Here is a 27523-nt window from a genome sequence, read left to right on the forward strand (position 1 = left end):
AGATTGGAAATACACCTTCGCAGATGGCAGGACCATTCAGTAGTCTGATCACTGTGGGGCAGAAGCTGTTCCTGAATCTGATGTTACGTACTTTCATGCTTTTGTATCCTTTGCCCCATGGGAGAGTGGAGAAGAATGACTGACCGACTGGTCCGTGATTATGTTGAAAGCTTTCCTGAGGCAGCGTGAAGTCCAGATGTGGAGTCAGTGGGTGGAGGTTGGCTTTTGTGACGGACTGGGCTACATCCACAACTTTCTGCAAAATGTGGGCTTTGGTGAGCACTGGGCTTTGGTGAAGAGGGTGAGTTGTGATCAGGTAAGGTTTTGTTTTCTCTTTCTCAGCAGAAAGGACTAGGGATAAAGGCTATGAAAGCTAGGATGGTGATATGCTACTCCTACTGGATAGAGGAGATCGGGAACATCGGGAACATTTCGAATGTCCTAGGTTACTAAAGTTGTAGGAAGTGCATCCAGCTGCAGCTCCTGTCAGATTACATGGAGCAGTTGAAGTTGACCACAAAGTGCTGGAAGTGGCTCAGGCAGCATCTGGGGAAAGAACGGACAGGCGTTGTATCACGTCGGAACCCTTTTTCAGACATTGGTCTGGCTATGGGACATTCAGTTTGGGAACAATGTGAGAGACAGGACTGTTGGTCACACTGTAGGTACAGATAGACAGGAGATGGGTGACCACCAGTCGGAACAAGTGTGCAGGAGCCTCCTGTAGTCATTCCCCTTTCAAACAGTTACACTGCGATGGATACTCTTGAGGGAGTTGGCCTCTCAGATGAAAGCAGTTTCACCAACCAAGTTTGTGCACAATAGTTGGCTACGATGCACAACAGAGGAAGGGAAAGATTCATTGAGAAGTAGAGATTCAAGATTTTCACTATACCTCGGTACACATGACATTAAACTAAACTGAACTGAACTGAGGGGAACAAACAGGTATTTCTGTGGCCAAGAGTAAGACTCCTCCAAACTGCTGGAGGAACACAGCGGGTCTAGTTTTTAGTTTAGTTTGGAGACACAGTGTGGAAACAGGCCCTTTAGCCCACTAGTCTGGGCCGACCAGCGATGCCCTTACATCGCACATTAATACTAAAAATACACACTAGGGAGAATTTATAATCTTTGCCGATGCCAATTAACCTACAAACCTGAACGTCTTTGGAATGTGAGAGGATACCGTAGCACTGGGAAAAATCCCATGTGGTCACGGGAAGAACGTACAAACTCCGTACAGATAGCACACGTAGTCATATCGAACCCAGTGTCTCTGGCGCTGTAAGACTTCAGCTCAACTACCGTGCCACCCTGCTGCACCGATGTTGCTGGGATAGGGTTGTGGTTAGTGTTTTGCGGCCATCGTGCCATTTCGTGAAACATCCAGGAAGGGAAATGGGCTGATGACATTTCAGGTTGGGCTTCCCCTTCAGACTGATTGGAGTAGAGGGACGTTAGCTGGTAGAAAGAGGGTTAAGGATGAGGCGGGGTGAGAGCTGGCAAATGACAGGTCAATCCCGGGAATGAATGGGGCGTTTGGGTGATGAATCAGATGGGGGAGAGAAGGGAAGTGATTGTAACCAAGGCTGTAGGTAGGTGGAGGAGCAGTGTCTGCAATAAGCTTCAAAAAAATCATTTAATACTAGCTTATATAAAGGGTATAATCATTCTATGATGGAAAATCAGCAAAGTAAGTTTGTCCCTTTACCTAAATTTTATTCCCTCGATGTCTCCGTCCCACCCGCTCCATCATACTGGTTAAAAAAACAATGATAAGTAATATCCAATGTATGAAGCTTGGAGAATTTGTTCCCTCATTCCCAAAAGAACTCAAATAAAAGCAGTGGGAACTGTGGAAAGGCAGGAGCAGCAAAACTCCTGCCTTTCCGTAGTTGGGTGTGTGCCAAGTTTCACATTAGCCCTTCAGTATTAAACATTCTTACTGTACGCTTATCCCACAAGCCCTGCCTCTGATTTCTGTCGTTACTTCATTCCCTGTGCTGTGATCTGTCTGTGTTGGAAGGGGGTGGGGCGGTGAGCACAAATAATCAATGTTACAGCCAACACCATTCATCTCAGGTAATCTGCACTGCCCAGATGGTTTGTTTATCAGGTGACTCCAGCAGGAAAAGGAACAATGGTGGCCTGTGAGAAATAAAAGGATTACTCCATAACCTGTCGTTGTTTTTGGTTCTGTCTCTGAAGGCTTAAGACCAGACCTTCTGAGGCCTCACTGTAGCTGTGACCCAGCAATATTGGTCTATCTCTCCTCCCAGCAGAAATTACATAATTGGGAGATCATCATAAAAATATTGAACTATATGTAACTGTTCATCTGAGATTTATATTGAGGGGCATCCATTAGAGAGACTATGAGCAGCAAACATCTATGTCTGATGTGCTTTGTACTGAGCAGAGTTTATAGAGTCATATAGCATGGAAACAAGTCATTCAGCTCAATTTGCCGACCAACATGCCCCATCTACACTAGTCCCACCTGCCTGCTCTTGGCCCATATCCCTCTAAACCTATCCTATCCATGTACTTGTCTAAATGTTCCTTTAACGTTGCAATAGTCCCTGCCTCAACTACCTCCTCCAGGAGCTCATTCCATACACCCTTAAGGTTCCTTTTCCTCTCACCTTAAACCGATGTCCTCTGGTTCTCGATTCCCCGACTCTGGGCAAAATACTCTGTGCATTTACCCAATCTATTCCTGTCATGATTTTGTACATCTCTATAGATCACCTCCTCATCCTCCTGTGCTCCAAGGAATAAAGTCCTAGCCTGCCCAAACTCACCCTGTAGCTTAGGGTCCCTCGAGTCCGGGCAACATCCTTGTAAATAAAGCAGATACAAGGAACTGCAGATGCTGGTTTACAAAAAAAGACACAGAGTGTTGGAGTAACTCAGGGAGTCAGGCAGCATCTTAGGCAGCAACATGAACCGTCATCTATTCTTAGTCTCCAGAGATGCTGCCTGACTCGCTGAGATATTCTAGCACTTTGTGTCTTCATTTGTTCTGCGTTGTATTGAAATTATTGCTTTGAAGTGGTAATGGTCTGAAACTGTTTTTGATGGGAATGCTCTGTATTACTTAAGCTAGAGGCAGGGTACTTTTGATATTGTCGAGGATTTTCCATTCTAGAGGAGTACCTTTGATATTGTCGAGTGAGAAACTCCATGAGACAAGCGGTAATGTTAAATTGAAGCAATGGTCTGTTCCCAGCGGTTACTAGATCTGAGGGTGCATGTTCTTCCTCATCCTGGGCTCAAGATATAATACTTCATACTTAGGAGATATGCAGGAGCACCAAGGCCGATGTTAGAGCATCCTTCAATAGGATGAATCCACAGACAGCATCCAGCCTGGACAATATACCCGGCATGTGGCGAGGACCTGTGGTAATGGACAACTGGTAGGAGTATTCAACGACACCATCTCTCCCCTCACTTCAGCAGTCTGATGTTCCCACCTTCTTCAAAAAGGCATCTATTGTACCAGTGCACAAGAAGAGCATGGAAGGGAAGGAGAGAAGGGAGGGAGAGGGCTGGCAGCAGGAGCAGATGCCGGGGTCCGGGCCGGGGTGAGCTGAGGCCGAGGTTTGTAATGAGGAGGAGGGAGATGGGGTGAGGACTGGGGTGGCAGAGGGAGATGGGGGGGGGGGGGGTGGGTGGAGGAAGGAAATTCCCCCTTGCTATCTACCCTCTCTCCCTCCCTCTCCCCCCTCCCTCCCTACCCCCCCCCTCCCCCCCCATACCCCCTCCAGCTACCTCCCTCCCAACCCCCCCCCCCTCTACTCCCCTCCCCTCCCTCTCTACCCCGTGTTGGGGGAACGGCTTGCATTGGGGGAAGGGGTGAGTGGTGGAATCTTGCGTTGGGGGAGCAGACCTAACAAGGGAATGTAACATCTCCAAGTTTGCAGAATACACAAAGCTAGGTGGCAGTGCGAGCTGCGAGGAGGATGCTATGAGGCTGCAGGGTGACTTGTATAGGTTGGGTGAGTGGGCGGATGCATGGCAGATGCAGAATAATGTGGATAAATGTGAGCTTATCCACTTTGGGGGCAAGAACAGGAAGGCAGATTATTATCTGAATGATGTCAGACTGGGCTTGTATTCATTGGAATTTAGATGGATGAGAGGGGATCTTAAAAAAACATAAAATTCTTAAAGGATTGGACAAGCTAGACGCAGGAAAAATGGTTCCGGTGTTGGGGGAGTCCAGAACCAGGTGTCACAGTTTAATAATAAGGGGTAGGCCATTTAGGACTGAGATGAGGAAAAACGTTTTCATCCAGAGAGTTCTGAAACTGCCAGAAGGCCACATCACTGGATGTTTTCACGGGAGAGCTAGATTTAGCTCTTAGGGCTAAAGGAATCAAGGGGTATGGGGAAAAAGCCAGAACAGTGTACTGATTTCAGATGATCAGCCATGATCGTATTGAATAGCAATGCTGGCTCGAAGGGCTTACTTCAGGACCAATGTTTCTATGTTTTACCATGTTCTAACATGACCAGGCTGGAAGGGTGAGGCTCAACAGATCTTCTGCAATACCATGGAGCATCATCACCAAACTGGGTGTGGGCAACAAATGCCAGACAGATGCAGTTTCATTGTTCAGCATCTGGATAAAGGATATGATTTAAAGAGCCCCACATGGGCTGATGAATATCAAAAAGCTTTCTTAGATGATTCATTTAATTCACCATGAGGCATTGTTTTAAGAACAGCTACAGAAATCATTACTAGTCTATTGAAAAAGCCGAATATCAGGATGGCTCACAGTGCAGTGAATATTTCTGGATCCCGTTCATCCTTGACCTGCCATATTGGTCAAGAATATCCTTGGATCAGTCTGAAGAAGGGTCTCAACGCGAAATGTCACCCATTCCTTCTCTCCAGAGATGCTGCCCGTCCCGCTGAGTTACTCCCAGCATTTTGTGTCTGTCATAGAAACATAGAAATTAGGTGCAGGAGTAGGCCATTCGGCCCTTCGAGCCTGCACCGCGATTCAATATGATCATGGCTGATCATCCAACTCAGTATCCCGTACCTGCCTTCTCTCCATACCCCCTGATCCCCTTAGCCACAAGGGCCACATCTAACTCCCTCTTAAATATAGCCAATGAACTGGCCTCAACTACCCTCTGTGGCAGAGAGTTCCAGAGATTCACCACTCTCTGTGTCCTGGTTGTATTAATCTTGATACATATTGTTTCACATCAATTTGACCTCTGGTTTGTAAAGTTTCTCTTACTCTGCAATGAAATGTCTAAAGCAGTTAAAAGTGATTCTCATGACAGCAGGAGATTAAAGAATTTGCAAATTTTCAGCTCCTGTGGTTTAGTTGTTGCAACTCTCATAGGTATCATTTTTCCAAAAGCCAAAGACAGACATTTAGAGTTTATTTTCATTAAATTGAACATCAATTCCTTCCAATAATACATTATACTGTTAATTAATGAACTTCCTTTCTGATTTTTATTTACAGGATATTGACTTTTTTTAAAAAAAAACCATACCTTAGGCAGCATTGTTGAACTTTTAAATGACTTTTAGCTGACATTAAATACTTGGGGTAATACCAAGCCTTTAATCACTAACATCAGAGTGCTTTTGTTCATCAGCCATAGGATATAAATTAGGGATTCGGAGCAGAATGCTGCAAAACTAATGAGAAACTGTTTTCCATTTCAGCACTAGTTAATCCTAAACCTCATCACATTCCTGTCACGACTTGGAGCAAGGTTCCAATCATCACATCTACATCAGATACTGAAAATCCATTAGTGCAAGCAAGTTGTTTCTCATTTGGTCAGACAGTCATCTAAGTATCAGTGAAGCATGGCAAGACAACATGCTTTAATCGGATTTGCAGAGAAATACTCTGGATCCAAATGAAAACAGTTGGAGCAAGCAAAATGAAAAAGGTTATAAACAACAACCTCGTGAGTTTAATGGTCAATCATGCAATGTAAAAAAAATACTTCTGGAAAATAAATAAGTCCTCTCTTTGCAGTAAGCACAAGATCTTCTCGTAAAGGAAATATGCAAATAACTGACCTCTCCTGGGCAATATTTCTGAACAGTTGGACTTCTGTTCCAATTTATTTCAGTTTCGGTTCTTAATGAACAATGGGCAATGGTGTTTCAAGTTCAATTTCCCACAAACCATCTTCACATTACCAATATCTCAAGATCTGCAAACAGTGTACTCTGCAAAAAGAAAAACTTTCTTCCAGTTTAACTTGTGAACAATCCAAATTTAATCTGATTCACAACACCACAGTTGCAGTGCCTCATTGCAAATGCATTTGGTATATTTTAAGGCCAAGTGCCGTGGTTTGCCTAATTTGTTTTTGAGTCTGCTTTAACTTTTTTTTCGTTGTACACCTTTGCACTTTATATGTTTGTCGTTCATTTCTGGAATTTTTTTTATGGCTCCATATTAACAAAGACACCATACATAACATTTCTAAAATGCTGCACTAATTTATTCCCCATTCTCTTTCTCTGGGTAGTTTACAATGTGTTGCATTCCACACTGAGGGGGCAGGAAGTAAACTCGCTTCCAGCCCTCTGCCAGGACTCTGACCATCTGCTGGAAGGTGCTTCACAGAGGCTCACAGGGAGTCTCCCTTTTCGTGTTTTTCTTCCTCCCTGTGGAGCAGTTCCTACACGATACTCGACACTTTTTTTTTTTTAACTACAGGATTGCCAAGATTAGTAATTTACCATTTAAGGAACCACGGATATAAACTTGCTCCTGACTGCACTGAAATTTCCTGCTGTGGCAGGTTATATGGCCTCTAAATACCGCATAATGAAAATGAATTACAGCTGTTCCTATTTCTCACATTCTGTTTTGCATGATTTAAGAAATTTAATATTCAAGCCAAAGGTTATGTCAAGAAATTCTCCTTAATAAGTATCATCAGTGGGGTAAGGATAAGGGAGGCAACAGTCTCGGATTCTTCAGGGAATAGTTGGATGCTGTTACAGTGAGGACTGACTGCTTTAATGAGACACAAAAAGCTGGAGTAATCCAGCGGCTCAGGCAACATCCCTGGAGAACATGGATAGGTGACGTTGGGTTGGGATTATTCTTCATTCTGAACGTCACCTATCCATGCTCTCCAGGTATGCTGCCTGAGCCACTGAGTTACTCCAGCTTTTTGTGTCTTTCCTTGGTAAATCAACATTTACAATTCCTTGTTTCTACTCTATGCTTTAATTAGACTTTCCCCATCTGTGTTGGTCCTACAACTAGTTCTGCGGGGACATCTCAGTGTGCGATTTGAGTGAAATTGCAACCATTGTGTCATAAGTAAACATAATTTACTCTCTAGAAAATCTAATTTTTACCTTGCTGGAATCTAGCACGTCTTTATTTAATAAAGACAATTTCCAGATTCAGTTAATTGATATACACCTTTATTTGACATAATTATATAGTATGACAAAAGATCAACATTTTTTTTTAAACTTTCACAATAAATCCCTTTTTAACAGCATATGCAAAATAGATAGGAACAGAACACAGCCCTATTAAGTAGGCACAGATACCACCTGCTAATACTTACAAAAGTCATATAGTACAACCAGCAGGAGAGGCTTTGTTCCTTTAGTAAAACAGTGAGGTAGATATATTTTAAAGGCAAAGAAAAAAATGGTGTTAAGAAAAGAAAATTTACAATCTTCGATGAATTGTTTCTCCAACAGTAATATTATACAAACTTTCAAAGTATGCAAAAGGTACATACCATCTGAAATTTCTAGGTGTACAGCTGCCAGGGTCCACGTTAAATCATTAGAGTGAACCTACCATAATGTTTAAAGCAATCTGATTGCTCCCAATTGTTTTAGTAAACCCCTCCCAAACACCAGAATCAATAGTATCCTCGAGTCAAAGTGAAAAAGAAAAGGCCAAAAAGAAGTAGGATATTACATTCATTGATCTCTTTTTATGCATCATTACGTTAGGCCCAAATGGATTTTTCTATCTGTATTCAATTGCAATACACAAAAGATTTCACATACAACTTAAAAGCAGATTAACATGCAGTTTGAAGCAAAGTGGAAGGCATAAAGTCATTTCTTTTCAGGCAGCGAGCCAAACTCCTAAATCTTTTCAACTTATATTGTGAAACGTAAGAGAAACATTCCTGTAGGGTATTTTCCCCAATCACTTTGGAAACAAAAAATGAGAAAGCAAAATAGTATTGCAATGACAGCAGTCTGAAAGATGCTAACTTTAATCACCACCTAACAACAAGTCTTCCGAAAACCTGTAATTTTACAAAATAGTCAGTAGGCTCTGCTAGAGGCAACTCTATTTTGTATAGCAAAATAGTAATGGATGATGTTGTTCTATACTTTACATCAGTGGTTCCCAACCCTTTTCAGCTAAAGTCCCATGTTCATAATCTAAAATGACCTTCCTCCTTCACGGATACGGGGACACACACACACACACACACACACACCAAATGTCTCATACGGCACCCTTTAAGAAGTTAGGCTATCCCAGGCACAGTTCACAATCCCAGGGCTGGGGCAGTTGGCATGCAGAGTATATTTTAACTTCTTTTTTTGGGAACTTTCCAACTACTAAGCTGGGTATTATTACAACCTCACAGAACCCCGAGGGTCGTGCATCCATGGTTTGAAACCACAGCTTTACATCCTTTCTTTGATCAGCTGATGTGGTTTAAATGCAACATTTTCAAACAAAAAAAATAAATTGAGACATTTGATCGGCTGGTTTGTTGAAAGAAGAAAATTAAAGTGCTAAATTGCTCATTAGATCCATTCATAACCACTTCTCAGAAATGTTCTGAATAAGGGCATAAAAAGTATTTGAAAAATCATAAAAATAACTGCAGAAGCTGTGAATCTGAAATACGAACAGAAAATGCTGGGAATACTCAGCAGGTCAGGCAGCAACTGTGGAAAGAGAAACAAAGTCAATGTTCTTCAATCTGAAACATTTGCTCGGTTTCTTTTTTTACAGAAGATGCCAGAGTATTTCCAGCATTTTTGATTTTGAATATGAATAATAACTAACTGTTTAATACCACCAACTGCCTTAATGATTTAGATTGGTCACCTTATCATTTGTTTGTTGTCACTGTATTATGACAGGGCCAAGTTACTGAATGCACATTTAATTTCATTAATTGTACAATTATCTTTTAAAAAAATATTAATTTTGCAGCCATATCTACGTCAAACTGAATTACCAGCTTTAGAAAAGTGTACAGATTTTATACAATATCTTCAGCTGGCAATAATCGTCTCAAAAATGAAGTTAACATTTGCATTTAGAATCTTAATAAAATGTAAAAGTGATTCCAATTACTTTAATTAGTATTGATTCTGATTAAACAAATGAACTTCTATTGCCCAAACAGATATTCTGAAAGAAATTACTAAAAAGCAAAATAGCAGAAATCTATTATAAAATCCAACAATTGCTCATTAGACCCATATACAATAATTCACAGTTAGCAAAATTAATACATATTTGTATAATTGAATTTCATTTTTATAATTTTAACAACAAAGGGTAAATTCAGTAATCTTGCAATTATACCAGGAAAGCTAGTTTCAAGGGGAGTGCGAGGCAGATAGTAGATAACACAAATGTCATTCAAAGAAAGAAGTGTGATATCTTTAATCCAGTCAACCCAATGCAGTTGTGTCTGGACTGCCTCCTTGACCAGGGACCGTCACTAAATGCCGACATTACCTACAACATCCATCACTTGCTTGAGCCCAGCTCCCCATTGTCAGCATTCGACGACCAAATCTACCCTTAGAACACTTACACGGAAATCCAGAATACAATAAAAAATATAGCCTATATGTTACTAAAATACTCTGTACTCTGCTCTGGAGAGTTCTATAAATGTTTATATACAAGGAATACATTATTAATTCATGACAAAATACATTCAACTGTACAGGTTGCAATAGTCAGTACCGTGAGGAACACAGTCTGCCGAGTTGCAGAAAATATAACATTCATGGTGTGGGACGACTTGTATCATCTCACTGATGAACAAATGCTTTAAAAATATAAAAAAGTAAAAAAAGAGGAATTCAGAGTGTGCTTTATAGCCCCATGTGTGTCTAAAAGCAACATCAGCTGCTTTCAAGACACTTGGACAACTAACCAATTAAAATCTTCAAAAACCACCTGTCCAGATAATTGGAGAAAAACAGCAGAAACCTCTGCTTTGGTCTATATTTTCAATTTTAGATCACTTAGCTTAAAACGCTGATTTCTTAACTAAGGTGTAAATGTTCTTTAAAAAAAATGATAACATTGATAAAAATTGATAACAGCTTATGTGGAGAAAGATGGCTTAGAGCTATTTTTTGGTACAGGTATTTTACAATATTTTACAACCGGTCTAACTGATACAAATTTGATGTACATGTGACTTGGAAAGACTGAACGTTGAGTTGTTATCTTTGATTAATCAGAACATGGTGTTTTCTTCCCGGCGTTCAAAAAGTTGCTGGTGTTCACAATGAAGTCAATATAATAATTAAAAGGCCGCATTCTAGACATTAAGCAGCATTGAAAAATATCTGGTACAAATTTCACATAAGGAACATATAAATTGTTAGCAAGTTCCTATTCAGGGTAATTAGTAGTTTCATCACATATAGCATTATGCGCTTGAGAGAAGTCAGTTTGCCTAAAGTATACAGCAACTTAAGATGATATTTTTTGTCTTGAAAGTATATGTCAGCTTTCAAGAGGCAACTGAAGATCTTCCTTTTATCCTCGGGATATTAACCAACACATAGCCACTTTGAATTTGCCTCTACACTTCATTTCCTTGTAGCTATTTCCCTCAGGGTTAGGGCGTGCTGCTGCTCGAACAGGGAGTGCTCTGTGTGCTTCCAATGCTATGAGCGGCGCTGCTGTTTTCTGACGCCGGAGGAGATGTGGGGACCTGCTGCCTTCCACCTGTTTCACCTGCGGAGGTAAAACAATTGTCAATTAGTTGGCCAATGCACCAAACAAATGCACACATCCCGCAGGCAAATTTAGTCTCAACATGCGGTAATAATAAATAACAAACAGAAATAACATCTCAGTTCTTTTGCTATGCATAAAGTAATTCATCAGTGGTTTGTATGAGAGATTATAATTCACCTAGAGAGGAAAACAGTTATCCATTAGTCGGCCAATTCCCCCAAAAGATGCAAAGATTCCAGTCAAGTCAAGAGTGTTTATTGTCATGTGTCCCAGATACGACAATGAAATTCTTGCTTGCTGCAGCACAACAGAATATTAAGGCATAACGACACGCAAATTGAATCTTAATTTGTGATAAGATTAATTAAAAGGGCGGCACCTGTGGTGCAGCGGTAGAGTTGCTGCCTTGCAGCGCCAGAGACCCGGATTTGATCCTGACTACGGGTGCCCTCTGCACAAACTTTGCACATTCTCCCTGTGACCTTGTGGGTTTTCTCCAGGTGCTCCAGTTTCCTCCTACACTCCAAAGATGTTTGAGTTTCTTGATCAATTTGCTTTGGTTAAAAAAAAAACCCCTGTAAATTGTCCCTCGTGTGCTGGATAGTGCCAGTGTACGGGGTAATAGAAACATAGAAAATTAGGTGCAGGAGTAGGCCATTCGGCCCTTCGAGCCTGCACCGCCATTCAATATGATCATGGCTGATCATCCAACTCAGTATCCCGTACCTGCCTTCTCTCCATACCCCCTGATCCCCTTAGCCACAAGGGCCACATCTAACTCCCTCTTAAATATAGCCAATGAACTGGCCTCAACTACCTTCTGTGGCAGAGAGTTCCAGAGATTCACCACTCTCTGTGTGAAAAAGTTCTTCTCATCTCGGTTTTTAAAGGATTTCCCCCTTATCCTTAAGCTGTGACTTTAATCGCTGGTTGGAATGGTCTTGGTGGGTCGAAGGGCCCGTATCCGCGCTGTATCGCTAAAGTATAAAGTAAAGTCTAAAACTTCATGTGCTATGTACATTAAAGTGCCTTGTGGGCGAGGCTGAAGAATTTAAGGCCTTATGTTCTTATCAGATGAATCCATCAATCCTCTGTATGTAATTCCTTCATTTGTAGGTATATATTAAAACTTTCCAGCTTGAAAATAGTTTTCACAACCCATGAAGTTCCTGTTTTCCACTCCACTGCTGGAGATGTTTAAAAAAAAAAAAATCACAATCCCTTTTCAAGGCCTCTCAGCTCTGAGGTTCACTGCCAAGTTAAAAAAAAAATCAAATATGTCACAGATTCATGCAAAAATCAGAACCGGCCCCGATCCCCCACTGTTATCTCAGATTGGTAGCTTAATATCACATTCAACCATTTCCCAAACAATTTCACGATAGGGACTTATTTTTTGAGGATGTAAGGGGCTTTTCTATATTAGTTGCACTTGTTAGTGCACCATTCTACGAAGGGATAAAGTCACAACTAGCACCGAACCAAATCCAAAATCACCCGTAAACTGCAAAAATGTGTGCTTAAGAACCATACCATGAAAAATCAGATCAGCTTTTGAAAGCGTTCACTTTAGCAGATTGAACATGGTGGGGTGCACACAATATGATATTCTGCAGATGTAATTTGCAACTTTTAAACTGAAACAAAGCTAGCTCACAGCAGATAGCTGCGTTTAAAAAAAAAATCAGTATTAGAACTCCCTGCCAAGAAAATCTGACTGATATTTTTCCATCTGCTCTAGTCCACTCTGAGTTTGCTTTGTCAGATAATTTGTAATCAGGGTATTTAAAAAAAAAAGGTGGTCTACAATCATGGAAAGATTTATTTTTCTTCTTCGATAAATAACTCATTCTAACAATCGTAACAAATGAAAGGCACTTTGGTGGGTCCAAAAACCTTAAGCCAGACACAGGCAATAAATGTAATTGCCATCTAATAGTATGATTAATACACTGAATCAGATACAATTCACAAACATGGTTCCATATAATGCCTGGAAATTGTACTGCAAACCCAAATATTTAGAGGGAGGATGTTTCCATGTTTAAGATGAACACATTTGGAACTGGTCAGAATTTGTAACCTGCACTGAGAGATGTAGGAAAAACATGACTTAAGTGGAAAATTTGAACTCAATGAGTTATACTGGATGACAATGAAGTCAGTTTCCACCTCCAGGGCTGAATAATAGTATTTCAGACAGCTGTTGTATCTTTTGCTGAATTTCAATTGATGTTTTCAAGGCAATAGGCTATGTTCAGTACAACTGCATCACAGTAGCATATTTTGCGATTTGCTGCCTCCGGTACCTTTGAGCTTTGTAAGTAAAAGGAAGTGATAACCATCTATTGTCATTCTCCCTTAGAGGGAAATAAATATCTTTCTTCCAGTGCAGGTTTATATAAGCCTGACTGGTTCCTATAACTTAAGGAATATTTCCCAGCTACAATTGTACAGCTGTTTTGTAAAATTAGTGTCAAGAGAGATGCTACAGGTCATAATTTTGAATAAGCAACTTCATTTTGTTGTACACTTTAAGCAAAACCTGGGTTTATTCCCTCAGGCTTGCAACAGCATGTTCGGCAATGTGACCTGCCAAGTGCTTCATCATGCCCCAACGTACAAATTAACGATGAGTCCACTTTTTCTATTCTGTCGCCCTTGATAAATATGGAGTTGTGCTTGTGACGTAGTCAAAGTTTTGAATTAATCAATTGGTCTTAATGTTACGCACAATCCTCACTCAGTTATTTATTTTTTGTGAGCAATCCAGTTTTACAACTGCATCACAATACAATGACAAGATGTTCCTTCTTTATTGATCAGCGAATATGCAATGTTTTTTTTTCTCCAGAAAACCAATAAATTAATGAATACTGAAAGAAATAGCCTAGATAAATCCACGGCCCGCAGAAGGAGTAAATCAAAAAGATTTATCACAGCAATGTAAGCATTCTTCCTACACAGCTTCACAGTAACGAGGTGATGGAAAACAAAATCTAAATATTTAGTCATCTCTGCAAAATCTATCTAAAGGGAATGGGTTAATTATGTGCAACACATCAAACAAATGAATGAAATACGGAGGATATACAGCATTACTTTTCCTCATCTTTTAAAACTCCGTGATAACGGATTGAATTGCTTGAAATTACTCCATGATAAAACACCCTTTGGCCCACCGATGCACTATTCACATTAGTTCTATGTTATCCCACCTTCTCATCCACACCTAATGCAATAAGGGTAATTTACACCAGCCAATTAACCTACAAACCCGCACATCCTCAGGATGTGGGAGGAAACAGAGCACCTGGAGGAAACTCACACGGTCACAGGGAGAATGTGAAAAAACTCCACATAAACAGCACTCAAAGTCGGGATCGAACCCAGATCTCTGGTGCTGCGATGCAGCAGCTCCACCAGCCGCTCCACTGTGCCACCCGAACTACTATTGCGAATTTTGCTCTCCCAACAAAAATCTGTGTAATTGGAAATAAAACCTGTCCGAACATTGTTTTGTTGTTTTGGCAGTTATTAAATTTATAATGAGCATCTGCTGTCTCAGTATCCAGCAGAAATAGTGTACCCAGATTAACTTTAATTAACTTCACCTTTTGCAGATGGAAATCCTTTTTAAAATATAATTCTTTCAAAGTTAGGAAAATAATGCTAAAGAAAAAACACTGTCAACTTCAACAAAATTGTTAGTGTATTGAAGAACTGTTGAAGTGCCGAGGATTGATTAAATTGTTCAAATCCAATAGGATTGGGCTTCATGTCTTCATATAATTTTATTGAAGAGATATGCAAGGATATACAGTGCCCTCCATAATGTTTGGGGCAAAGAACCATCATTTATTTATTTGCCTCTGTACTCCAGAATTTGAGATTTGTAATAGGAAAAAAATCACGTGATTAAAGTGCACATTGTCAGCTTTCAATAAAGGCCATTTTTATACATTTTGGTTTCACCATGTAGAAATTACAGCAGTGTTTATACATAATCCCCCCATAAATCTGTTTGAGACATCAGCCAAACCTTAGGCTTACCAAAATCAACTGTTTGGAACATAATGAAGAAAAAAGAGAGCACTGGTGAGCTTACTAATCACAAAGGGACTGGCAGGCCAAGGAAGACCCCCACAGCTGATGACAGAAGAATTCTCTCTATAATAAAGAAAAAAACCCAAACACCTGTCCGACGGATCAGAAATACTCTTCAGGAGTCAGGTGTAGATTTGTCAATGACCACTGTCTGCAGAAGACTTCATGAACAGAAATACAGAGGCCACACTGCAGGATGCAAACCACTGGTTAGCTGCAAAAATAGGATGGCCAGGTTACAGTTTGCCAAGAAGTACTTAAAAGAGCAACCACACTTCTGGAAAAAGGTCTTGTGGACAAATGAGACGAAGATTAACTTGTATCAGAGTGATAGCAAGAGCAAAGTATTGAGGAGAGAAGGAACTGCCTAAGATCCAAAGCATACCACCTCATCTGTGAGACACAGTGGTGAGGGTGTTATGGCCTGGGCATGTATGGCTGTTGAAGGTACTAGCTCACTTATCTTAATTGATGATACAACTGCTGATGGTAGTAGCATAATGAATTCTGAAGTGAATAGACACATCCTATCTGCTCAAATTCAAATAAATGCCTCAAAACCCATTGGCTGGCAGTTCATTCTACAGCAAGACAATGATCCCAAACATATTGCTAAAGCAACAAAAAAGTGTTTTTAGCTAAAAGATGGTAAATTCTTGAGTGGCCAAGTCAATCACCCAAACTGAACCCAATTGAGCATGCCATTTATATGCTGAAGAGAAAACTGAAGGGAACTAGCCCCCAACTTGAGCATAAGCTAAAGATGGCTGCAATACAGGCCTGGTGCAGCATCACCAGAGAAGACACCCAATAACTGGTGATGTCCATGAATCGCAGACTTCAAGCAGTCATTGCATGCAAAGGGTATGCAACAAAATACTAAACATGACTACTTTCATTTACATTACATTGCTGTGTCCCAAACATTACGGTGCCCTGAAATGGGGGGGCTATGTATAAGCACTGCTGTAATTTCTAAATGGTGAAACCAAAATGTATAAAAATGGCCATTATTACAATCTGACAATGTGCACTTTAACCACATGTGATTTTTTTCTATTACAAATCTCAAATTGTGGAGTACAGAGGCAAATAAAGAAATGATTGGTCTTTGTCCCAGACATTATGGAGGGCACTGTACAAGGACAAAAGAAACAGAAGCAGTGGAATACAGCTCTTCTCTTTGCTCTGACATTCAAAGCAAAGATTTCTGAATTCTTACCTTAACGTCACTTTCCTGCACTAACCCCATGTTCCTTGATTCCCTTTAAATCTAAAATATTCACATCCAGATAAAAAATGGAAGTCAATTGAGCGGTGACAGTAAATAGTTCTATAATGTATTTTTAAAATGTTTTCCTTACACATCCTTGCATATTTTTTGTTCAGCAATAATGTAATTAAGTCAATGATGGATGATTTAGACACAATGAAAGATCCCGCTTACAACACAAAACAGTTCTGTGATAAATATCTTGCCATTTCCTGGAGAATTTGAAAGGCCCTGAGGGGAGTGTACAGCAACATCGAACTCTGTCAATAGAGCACAGTGATACAAAGAAAGGTCTAGGATTTATATTTGAGCTCTGCCATAAATTTCCCATAGTTTAGCTCTCTGCTGCTGTGATCAATTCCTATAGTTCCGCCAGGTGGTAATGCCAATGATATGAGGGTTCTCTGTGAACATCATCAATTATATTCGATCACCCATCAAACGCAGGCAGCTGAACCTTTGATTTGTGTCTCTTTTATGTCATTTCTAATCCCAACCCAGACTTTCTGTTGAAAGGTTTTTTTTTGTGTGTTCGATAAGGTGGAGCACCTTATAACGTTGACCTATAGAACCTTTTGAGCCATTTATCAATCTGCTAGATCAGGTAGTGAGGGCCATGCAGGTCTCAAAGCAAAAAGCCTAATGCATGTGAATGTTCTTCTGTTTTTAACACCACACTAAAACCATTGGTGAAATGAGATCATTAATTTGGCTCAATGACATGCGGCTTTGAGCCGTGGGCTTGCAATCAGTCAAAATGTTAGAAAGACCCAGAGTGGATCATATTGGAAAGTCTACATTTGCTAAAATAAGTGAAAATTAAACTCACTGTTGGCTCAGCTCAAAGCCAAATCATAAGGACAAAGCAAACTTCCATCCAAGCCACTAAGATCAACATGGCTTTTTAATAAAAAACAAATACTGAAACATTTCTACCTGGGGAGCTCCATAAAAAAATATACAAACACAGAGAATACTGATGAATGCAAATTGCTCTACAATTAAGAATGGAGATTTAGAGAAATTGAAAGATTAATAAAAATGCCTTCTGAAGAAGTTATAAATGCCATTTTACCTGCAGTCAGGCATACAATGCCATTAAAATCAAATTCTTTATGGCTTCAGTGGTGGGGACAAAATATAATTTAAAAAAAAAAGCTGATTATATGAATATCTGCATTGTGATCAATGGCGCACTAGACAACCCGTTTGCCCTGGAAACTATTGAAATTCAGTAAAAATATTTCATAAAATAGGGCGGCACAGTGACACAGCGGAGGAATTGGTGTCTCCAGAGAGTCCTGGGTTTGATCCTGCCCTCAGGTGCTGTCTGTACAGAGTTTGCCTGTTCTCCCTGTGACTGCATGGGTTTTCTCTGGGTGTTACAGATAGGATAGTGTTAGTGTACGGGGTGATCGCTGTTCGGTGTGGACTAGGTGAGCCGAAGGGCGTGTTTCCACGCTGCATCTTTAAAGTCTAATTTTTTTTTAAATCCTTGACTGGTAAGACATGTATTCAAATAGAAATATTTAGTAATGCATCTTTCTCATGCCAGTTCAGTCTATTTTATACTTTAGCATACTAGTTCTAGCTATTTCAAATGTTTCAACATCCTAATACCAAACTGACGAATTTACATAAAATGTTGATAGAATTCACGCCGTTGTACAAGTATTTCTTGATGTACCAGAATTGAATAAAAAGTGGATCTAGTTCACCAACTTACCAAATGTTTCACTTTTTTTTTTTTACAGATTGCATGGGGTAGTATTTTCTCTATTTATATATTTCAGCTATGGACCAGTACTTTTACTTCATAAATTATAACCAATTTCCCCTAGGCTATGTACAGGAGGTTATCCTCTGGCAATATTTCTTATGAACTCATCCTCCCATCCTGTCAACTTCACAGACCCATTGCATCAAACTAAATGTATTTCAAGGAAATGGCCAACATTATTAAAATATAAATGACTTTATTAAGACCCCATTGCTTTATATGTTAAATTATTATTTTATGCATATTTAAACATATTTCCACTCATTCTTCAAGTTCTAAAAATACTCTAACAACGGTGACACAGCCGATAGAGCTGCTGCTGCTTCCAGAGACCCGGGTTTGATCGTGACCCAGGTTGCGCATTCCCCCTGTGACTACGTGGGTTTAATACAGCTGCTCTGCTTTCTTCCTATAACCCAAAGACATGCGGGTTTATAGGTTAATTGGCACATGTAAATTGTTTCTAGTGAGTAGGGAGCGGATGAAAAAGTAGGATAAGTTCAAGTGTGAACGGGCAATCGATGGTCGGTGTGGACTCGATGGGCCAAAGGACCATTTCCATGCTGTACCTCCAAACAGATTTCTATGTTCTAAATGAAAGCCTACAATTCTATAATTTTCTTATAATTTTATGCACTTTATTTTAGACCTGATAGAATTATATAAAATTATGAAAGGCATAGATGGGGTAGACTGTCAGAACCATTTTCCCAGGATGGAAATGTCAAAGACTGGAGGGCATTGCTTTAAGACAAAAGGGACAACATTTAAAAGAGATGTGTAGGGCAAGTTTGCTTTAACACATAGTGTACTGGGTACCTGGACAGCAATGCCAGGGATGGTGGTGTTTTAGAGACTTTTAGATAGGCGCATGGATATGCAGGGAATGGAGGGATATGGATTATGTACAGGCAAATGAGATTAGTTTATTCTAGCATTACGTTCAGCAGTCATTGTGGGCCGAAGCACCTGCTCCAGTACTTTACTTTATGTTCTATGTTCTAATTATGATTTAGAATCAATCAAGTTGTATATTTTGTCCAAATTCAGAAAAGGAATCAAAACTGAGATCTGTATGTTCATCAGTATTTTAATCTCAGTTGGCAACTATTAATCCTTTCCTTATCCACCAGGAAAATGTAATTGTTTCATCTCCACAGAATGAGGATGATCCTATGCCAGATATATAGAGAAACAAAATCATTTCAAGCCTACCTGTGCGGGAGTAAATGTACCACAAAGCTCCTGTCAGAAGGGCACCAATCACAAAGGCTGCAAATGCAATTCCCACAACTGTGGGAGTATCCAGACCATAAATTATATCTGAAAGATGGAAGAAATATTATACAGATTTGCATGTAGATATGACAAAAAAAAATAACAACTCCAGTTGGAATTATCATTTAACAAAAAGTCTTATTTTTGAGTGTACAGGTTTATTCATGGATAGTAACATAATGACAAGTGATCTAGTATTTAGGGCACAACGCAAACATCAGTAATTAAACAATTAACTTATTTGTATGTAGATATGAAGTATTAAATTAATCTTCAGTTGGGATTATTAGTCACCAAAAAAATCAGTTTCAGATGTGCAGAATTATTTATTAGTATCATAATGACAACTGAACTAGTGTTTAATGCAACATACTCATACCAACAACAATTAATTTGTCTGCAGGTTTGATTGCTTGCTTGCACTGTCTCAAACATCACAATACGTTTTGTCTTAAATTCTGAAACAGACTATTTACAGGGAGACTTTAGACCTAAAGACATTGACTGCACAAAGGCCTATGTGTGTGTGCACCTGGTTAACAAATCTGGTTCAGATCGCTGCTATCCATCCTGCTCTAATTAAGTCTGAAACCATGATTTAGAAGGAGGCACAACATGTAATCTTAATAACAGTAGCTGGAAATGGGCAAGAATAATAGCAAATCTCAGAAGGTGATAGAGATTGTATTTATTAGAGATAAAAAAATTTAAATAACTAATTGTTTAAAATGGGACAAAGGTCGACTGCGTATTTTAAACATTAACCAACTCATATACGTTTGATAAAATCAAAAAGTGTTGAAATAAACGCATTTTAAATATATTTTCCAGTGAGATTCATGAACTTATTATGCACGGTAGTTTGCCTTTAAAGAGCAAACTTATCCTGAATGTTACACTTACAAAAAAGGGCTACTTAGCTTCCACTGGTGTCATTGAGTATTATTTGTGCCCCAGTTCTTTTCTATTTTAGTAATAATCATCTAATTAAGAGATTTTAAAGAGTTACATTGCTATTTATTATCTTAAGTTTAGAATGGATTATTCATTGTATCACTTTATAATTTAGGAATATCCATTTGTTATTCCCAGACAGAAGGAAAATCAGTGTTCCCATATAATTATGGTTAATGGCACATGCTTTGTTTTTGTTTCACTTGCAAGACCTCTGGTCAGCTTTTAGGGCTGAATTTCACTTAGCTGTAATCCTGCCACAATACCTCAGCAATCTAGCTAATCGTGGCGGGCAGTATTGGCAAGCAAGGTTGTAGTTTCAGAGAGAGATTGCTACATTAATTAGTAAAACATAGGGATGTTTGTGAATTGATGCTTTCATTTGCACATGTATTTCTGAATATAAAGAAAGAGATAATTAAACAGTTTCATTCTGTGGATATAATTCCTCTTCCCATTCACTTTTAGCGGTGAGAGTGAATGGAAAGAAGAATTAAATCCATAGAATTAAACGATTTCTTAATCAAAAATACATTTAATGTAAAATCATACTTTAAAAGAACGTGGACCTGAATCAGTGCATGAAAGCAGCACTGAAGAGATGGTGCTATACCAATTTGGTCCAATGATCCCCAACAGCTCAAGTTTAGTTCAGGCTGGCCCCAGGATGTCATGTTGGGTAGAACACTCTTGCATTCTTTATCCAAAAGCTGATGACATGAGGGAAGAAATCAACTTGGGCTTTGAATCACCAGTGTGAGAGAAGGGAGGCGGGATGAGGGAGGTGGGGCTGGAACAAGGTTGTAAAGAGGTAGGTTTTAGAGAGAGATTTAGATTAGGGTTTGATCGGATAAGGCAGGGTCAGTCATCTACTGGAAAATAAATTAGGGTTGGGAACTCTTAAAAGTGGTTAGGGACTCTGGTGATATTGACAATAAATAGACAACAGGAACTTATGCAAAATATTTTTTGGAGATGGGAAGACTTTATTGGAGATATGTGAGGCATGTCTTGTTGCACAGTGGTGGTGGAGGAAGCAGACACATTAGCGGCGTTTAAGAGACCTTTGGATAGGCACAGGGAATAGAGGGATGTGGATCATGTACAGCCCAAAGAGGGCTTTAACTTGGTATCATCTTCAGCACAAACATTATGGTATGAAGGGTTTGTTCCTGTGCTGTACTGTTCAATGTTGAAAACATTATAATGTGTTACGTTTTATATTATGCTGCAAAACTATCCAAAAATAAAAAGTCACTGAATGAGGAAACTTATTACTTATCAAAGCAAATGGTACCACTGACTGAAAGCTCATCCATAAGAACATGAATGAACAACAGTAGTAGCAGTTTCCATCCTGCCCATTATGCCTGCTACACCATCAAGATCATCATGGCTGATCTTCTACCTCAGCGCTACTTTCTTGCATTACCACCTTGATTCTCTTATTAGTTTTAAAACATAAGCATATCATTATAAGCATAACAATTTTACAGCTAAAATAATATTTAATAATTTAACTTACAAGGCCTTGGTTTCTCGGCAATAATCTGGGTGTCCATTTTCACTAAAAGGAAGAAAAATCAATGTATTAATTACCTATCAAAATATTGGCCTTTGGCCAGTCATCATTCTCGAGTTCACAAGAAGCGTTTCATTAAATATTAAAACTGAATATAAACATAGCAAAGAACAAGTTACTAGGATACATGTTGGATTGCACATATTGTGTTCGCTAGCAGTTCTACATTTCTTTTTTATTGCTTAAGTACATTGTTCAAGTACAAAATGGTTTTGATGGATAGATTGAAGGAGCTTCCCGCTTTCTCACTGGGGCTGGAGAAAAGTGTGGGGGGGGGGGGGGGAACGGGACTGAGGATTTTTAACACAACTGTATGGTCAACAATAATTCCATGTTACATTTTAAGACTGTTTTTGCCTTGAACTTGTATCTCACCATTACTCATTTATGCAGAACAATGGTTTAGGTTTATTACTGTCACATGTACCAGGGTGCAGTAAAAAGCTTTGTTTTTCATGTTATCCAAACAGATCAGATATACCACACAAATACAATCAAGTCAAACTCAAGTGCAGAAGATACAGCAAAGGCGAAGATACAGAGTGCAGAATATGTATATGGTTGATATGTTTATTTTAAGACATAGCAAAACACAGAGTGCTGGAGGAACTCAGCAGGCGAGGTAGTAACTGAGGAAAGATTGGACTACTGATGTTTTGGTTCAGGACCCTTCTTCAGACCCGAATGGAAACATCATCTGTCCATTCTCTCCTCAGATGCTGTGTGACCCACTGAGCTTCCCCAAAACCTTGTGTTTTCCGCAAGCATCTGCAGTTTCTTGGGTGGTCTTTGTTCTAAGAAATTTTAAATTAAAAAAAAATTGAACCCAGTGTGCAAACCAAAACAGTGTGGAATGTTCTTGCAATCCATTGAATATATCTATTAAGAAACTAAGAAAATGGTAAAGTACAAAACTGAACATCTTCACACACAATCAAAATAGAGCAAAATGCATTTAGTAGACTTCCCTCCCTACCCCCCTTTACTGTCTAAATAGAATAAACACATAAGTAATTCATCAAATATCTTTCCATATAAGCACTGCTTGCTTCACATAAAAGAACGGATAAACAAAGTCCATATGCTTCAAAACATGTTGTTTATAAAGGGGTGTGGTTATTTATTCCAGATGACCATAATTTTTTTTTTTGCCTGCACCAATCTCTTCAGAGTTGTTGGTGAGCTGAAGTTTTGAAGTGTTGAATGTAGTGAGAAAAGATTTGAAAAATCAGATCTCATCGGTTTCTTTCCCCAGACACTAGTCAAGGTTGTAGACTGCTTCCACATTTTAGAGCATCGTATTGGGTCCTGATTATCGAGTTTGTGTCAGAAACAAAGACAAGTTTTACTTGTCTTTCCTACTGTTTATTTTGATAAAATTGCGGCTCGTATAATAATAGGTTCAGGCCAATATAGAGGCAGTGAAGATATAGTGAGATGTGATAGAGGGGTGAGATGGGGTGGGGATGGCACACTGTGAACCTCTAACTGGTAAACCATATTGGTTGTAGGTAAGGATGAAGGAGTTAACATGAATGGATCTGCATCCAATTGAAGGCGGGGAAGAAAAAACACAGATAGAGATGTCCTGGTTCTGATCAGAATATGTATTTGGTTGATATGTTCGGCTGGAGCAGAATCAAGCTCAACATAATGTGACGCAATCCAATTATGAAATTAGGCTTTCAATAACAGTTCATTTATGACTTTGTTACAAATGTATATATCCAGCTCATAGTTCTTTTAAATCTTGTACAGATTATATTGAAAACAACTGTTCTTTGTTAACGAGGCCATTTTTTATGGAACAGATTTAAACAATAACTTGCATAGGAGTACGTGGCCAGATCTATCCATCCTTCACTTGACTGATCTGTTAGAGCAAATATGCTCTTCAAACGCAATCGAACAGAGTCCAAATTCAGCTTAATAAACAAAACTACACTGGAAAGCAAACTTCATACTTTTACCAAGATATAAAACAATAGTACATTTATATTTCCTGTGAAAATTTCTATACTGATACTGTGCTGATTTATTACAGCGTTCTTGGTCATCCAGCCATAATGTTCATAGGGACATATCCCTCCCCAATATAAAAAAATACATCTGTTCAGGCTGTACACTGTTGTGCCAGGAACATAATACAACACCCTACTCCCCCAAACCCCCCTCCACCGTTTGTTACTGAACCTGGAACCAAATCCCCAACTTCTGCTGGCACCTCCTCACCAATGAACCCGTTTGTGGCTTGGTGTAGAGAGGCAAGGGCTCAGGGCTGCATCCTGATTGACACTGATTGAGAGTAGCCCATTGTCAGGGACTGGCAACAGTTCCATGACATCCCAGATTCCATTGTCTCTCTCTCATCACCTTCTGAAGGATTGGGAGTTGCTCTCTCCCTATTGCCTACGCAACTGTCCCCCCACCTCAAAAACCATTACTGGCTAGAACAAACCAATACTCAATCAATGGCATGGCGTCATAACCCCTTGACCATCTTCAATTGCTCCAAAGCGCTTGACATGGTCGATCACTTTACTCTCACTAATCATTAGTCCTCCAGCATCCAGCTGCAGATCTGTGGTGTTTCGCCCAACAATGTAGAAGCAGCCATCAAACTTCTGTTAATGAGATGTGGTCTTACATGCACCTTTAAATCTGGACTTCATTGGTTATAATAGGCTCACAATATAATGTGTTCCTGTCCTAGATAGGATAATTTTCCATACATATGCCAAATCGATGACACTCAATTCTGCCATTTCTTTCAACTGGTGCTTTCCTTCTGTTCAAGTCGAATCACAAATATATTTAATCCTTGCATGTAAAGGTATTATTTACAACAATATGCAAAAGTTCTGCTAATCTACCAGTGATTTCATTCTTCTCGTTGGACACTGCCTCAATGTGAGCAGTGAGATCTTGATAGCTTAGTCTAGAGTGAACCAAATTTCATGCCTCCATTCGATCACAAAAACCATCCTACCATCTGTGAAAAAGTGACATTCCACACTTCATTAATGTTTTTTTTGCTAGCCTAGAGGAAAGCAGTTACTGATTGCATACATCTGTGTGGATTACCCGTTATGTAAACCAATGCACAGGAAGTATATGCCACACACACAAACTACAGTCAGGCTTTTAATGGTGACTAACCTTGTGCGATGGTTGGAGCAACTTTTCCAGAAATGACGGCCAGTGGCTTTGTAAATGATTGCCTGTTCCTTGCCATAGCCATTATTATTTGAAAATTCACACTTATACAAGCTTCATCAGGTGGAATACACTGCAGCAAGAGACGATATATCAAAATCAGGTTTAAAAACAAGCACACTCAACAGGTCTAATGCTTTGTGTTAACAATAATTGCAAACATTATGGTTTAGTAACCATTGCATTGATTTATGGCTGGAATCTTTGCATTAATATATTTTCTGCCAATGAATAATTTATAATTCCAATGATCAATCCCAAGTGTTTTTGAGGCCAGATATTTAAATAGATTTTCGTGCTTACCAATTAATTAACTGCACTCATAGTGATTTGTATATTTGATTATAAAAATAGATGTCATTAAACTGGAAAGAGTGCAGAGTAGATTTACAAGGATTTTGCCAGGACTTGAGGGGCTGAGCTATAAGGAGAGGTTGGGCAAACTAGGACTTTACCCAGAGTAAGGGAATCAAGAACCAGAGGACATGGGTTTGAGGTGAGAGGACAAAGATTTAATAGGAACCGGAAGGACAACTTTTTCCACACAGTGAATGATGGGTATATGGAACAAGCTGTCAGAGGAAGGGGTTGAGGCAAGTATTATAACAACATTTAAGAGATATTTGGACAGGCACATGGATAGAAAAGGTTTAGGGGGAGATGGGCCAAACGTGGGCAGATGGGACTAGTCTTTTATTGTCATAGGGGGCATCTTGGTCAGCATGGACAAGTTGGGCTGAAGGGCATTGCCACTTTTCATTTCACTGCACATCTCATATGTGTATGTGACGAATAAACTTGACTTGACTGTTCCTGTCCTGTATGACTGGCTCCACAAGATAATAGGAGCCCAAAACAAAGCTGGTAAATGTTTTCTATAGAAAACATGCACAAGCAATGTATGATTGAACACGGCAGATCTCAAGATATAGATTGTTGGCTGTCAGGGGATACATAAACCATTCTGGTAACTCACATTATTTACTTCAGCAGTGGGCATCAGCAAAGTTACAGCAACGTTTAGTTAAAACTGTGTGTTGTGTTATCTATAACTAGATAAATGTTCCAACTGCTTTTAACGTGGATGAGGAAATCTGACTAACATTCTAAGCTTGCTGCATTGCAAATTGCTGGTATTTATGTCCTTATTTTCAAATAACTAAATAGACAAACCTTGGGGAGATTAGGAAATCCTTGGGTTTCACCATCCTTTTTACTACATAACGTAATTTCACAATGAAGAAAAACCAAGGACATGTTGTAGACTGGCTTAAAGATAAAGCTGAATCTCTTTTTCTCCATCTCTGCGTGCGGTATGAGGAAATCAAGCTTCTGGGAACTGTAGAAGGCCACCGAGTCTTCTCTTGGACAAATGTTTTCAATAATGGCATAGTTTGAATGGGCAGCAGGGTCCGACGATGGAGAAATGTAACATGTTTGGATGACAAAACTGATATCTGGGTCAGATTTCGTTATAGACACCTAAATCCAAAGAGCAAGAAGAGAAAAATTATTTAAAATTCTCAAATGGCATCACAATACAATTTAATCAAAATCATCTAAAAGATGGAAGAAGATTGTTGTGACAAAAAAATTTACAGCTTTAATTATATATATATATATTTTTTTGCTGTAGTAATTTGATTCTCATTGTGAATATTCTGCGTTGCTTGGATGCTCCTATGATATTAGCTAGGGCAACGAGCAACTCTTTAAAGCCAGAACAGGCTGTATTTTCAGATTAGCCTTTCGCACGAGAGAAAAACAAAAGTATACCACTATGCAAAGAACCAACATGTGTGGAATGGAAACAGATCAGTATCTGGAAAATTACTGCATCATTATTTTTTATATCTATTTTTAAATTGGCAGAATAATGAGGTTGTTGTGAAGTTCCTTCCTGACATTGCAACAAAAGAAACGCTAAACAAAGGTTTGTGCAAAGGTGCTTTTGTGTTACCGCGTGCATGTTTTTGATCTGCAGCTGCATGTGATCTTAATGACACAACAAAAAATTTTTGAATGATTTTTCACTATAGTAGGAATCACGCGACTCAGACAACCAAGAATTTGCTAGTTGTAACTTGCTTAAGCTGTAACTAATAATACTCCTATAGTTAAACTTGAGAAAAGCTTGTGATAATTATACAAGAGGAAAGACTTTCCCCTGTTTTTCTTTATTTTCACGTTGAGACAATGAAGAGCGGCTGCGTGGGAATCAATGCTTATACATTAAATCATTTGCTTAAAAATACTTTGGTCTTTTAAACTGTTTGAATATAGATTACAGATTGCCCTATTATTCGCTGATAAAATTCCAGATAAAT

General features: G+C 39.2%; 1 protein-coding gene across 4 annotated transcripts in view; it reads right to left on the bottom strand.

Moving 5' to 3' along the window:
* Positions 1-10519: 10519 nt before the first annotated feature.
* Positions 10520-27523, bottom strand: part of tgfbr3 (transforming growth factor, beta receptor III) — a 122751-nt gene continuing 105747 nt past the window's right edge. For 3 of the 4 annotated variants that reach the window (XM_055641397.1, XM_055641398.1, XM_055641396.1), the window contains exons 13-17: positions 26370-26678; positions 25140-25269; positions 21924-21965; positions 19382-19489; positions 10520-11003 (exon numbers count right to left, since the gene is read on the bottom strand). In XM_055641397.1, the coding sequence (XP_055497372.1) occupies positions 10885-11003; positions 19382-19489; positions 21924-21965; positions 25140-25269; positions 26370-26678 (708 nt within the window). In that variant the 3' untranslated portion in view covers positions 10520-10884. Of the gene's footprint in view, positions 11004-16335; positions 16387-19381; positions 19490-21923; positions 21966-25139; positions 25270-26369; positions 26679-27523 lie in introns of all 4 variants that reach the window. The other variant, XM_055641399.1, reaches the window with a different exon arrangement.

This window comes from Leucoraja erinacea, chromosome 10 (genome assembly GCF_028641065.1).
Source record: "Leucoraja erinacea ecotype New England chromosome 10, Leri_hhj_1, whole genome shotgun sequence".
Lineage (NCBI taxonomy): Eukaryota > Metazoa > Chordata > Chondrichthyes > Rajiformes > Rajidae > Leucoraja > Leucoraja erinaceus.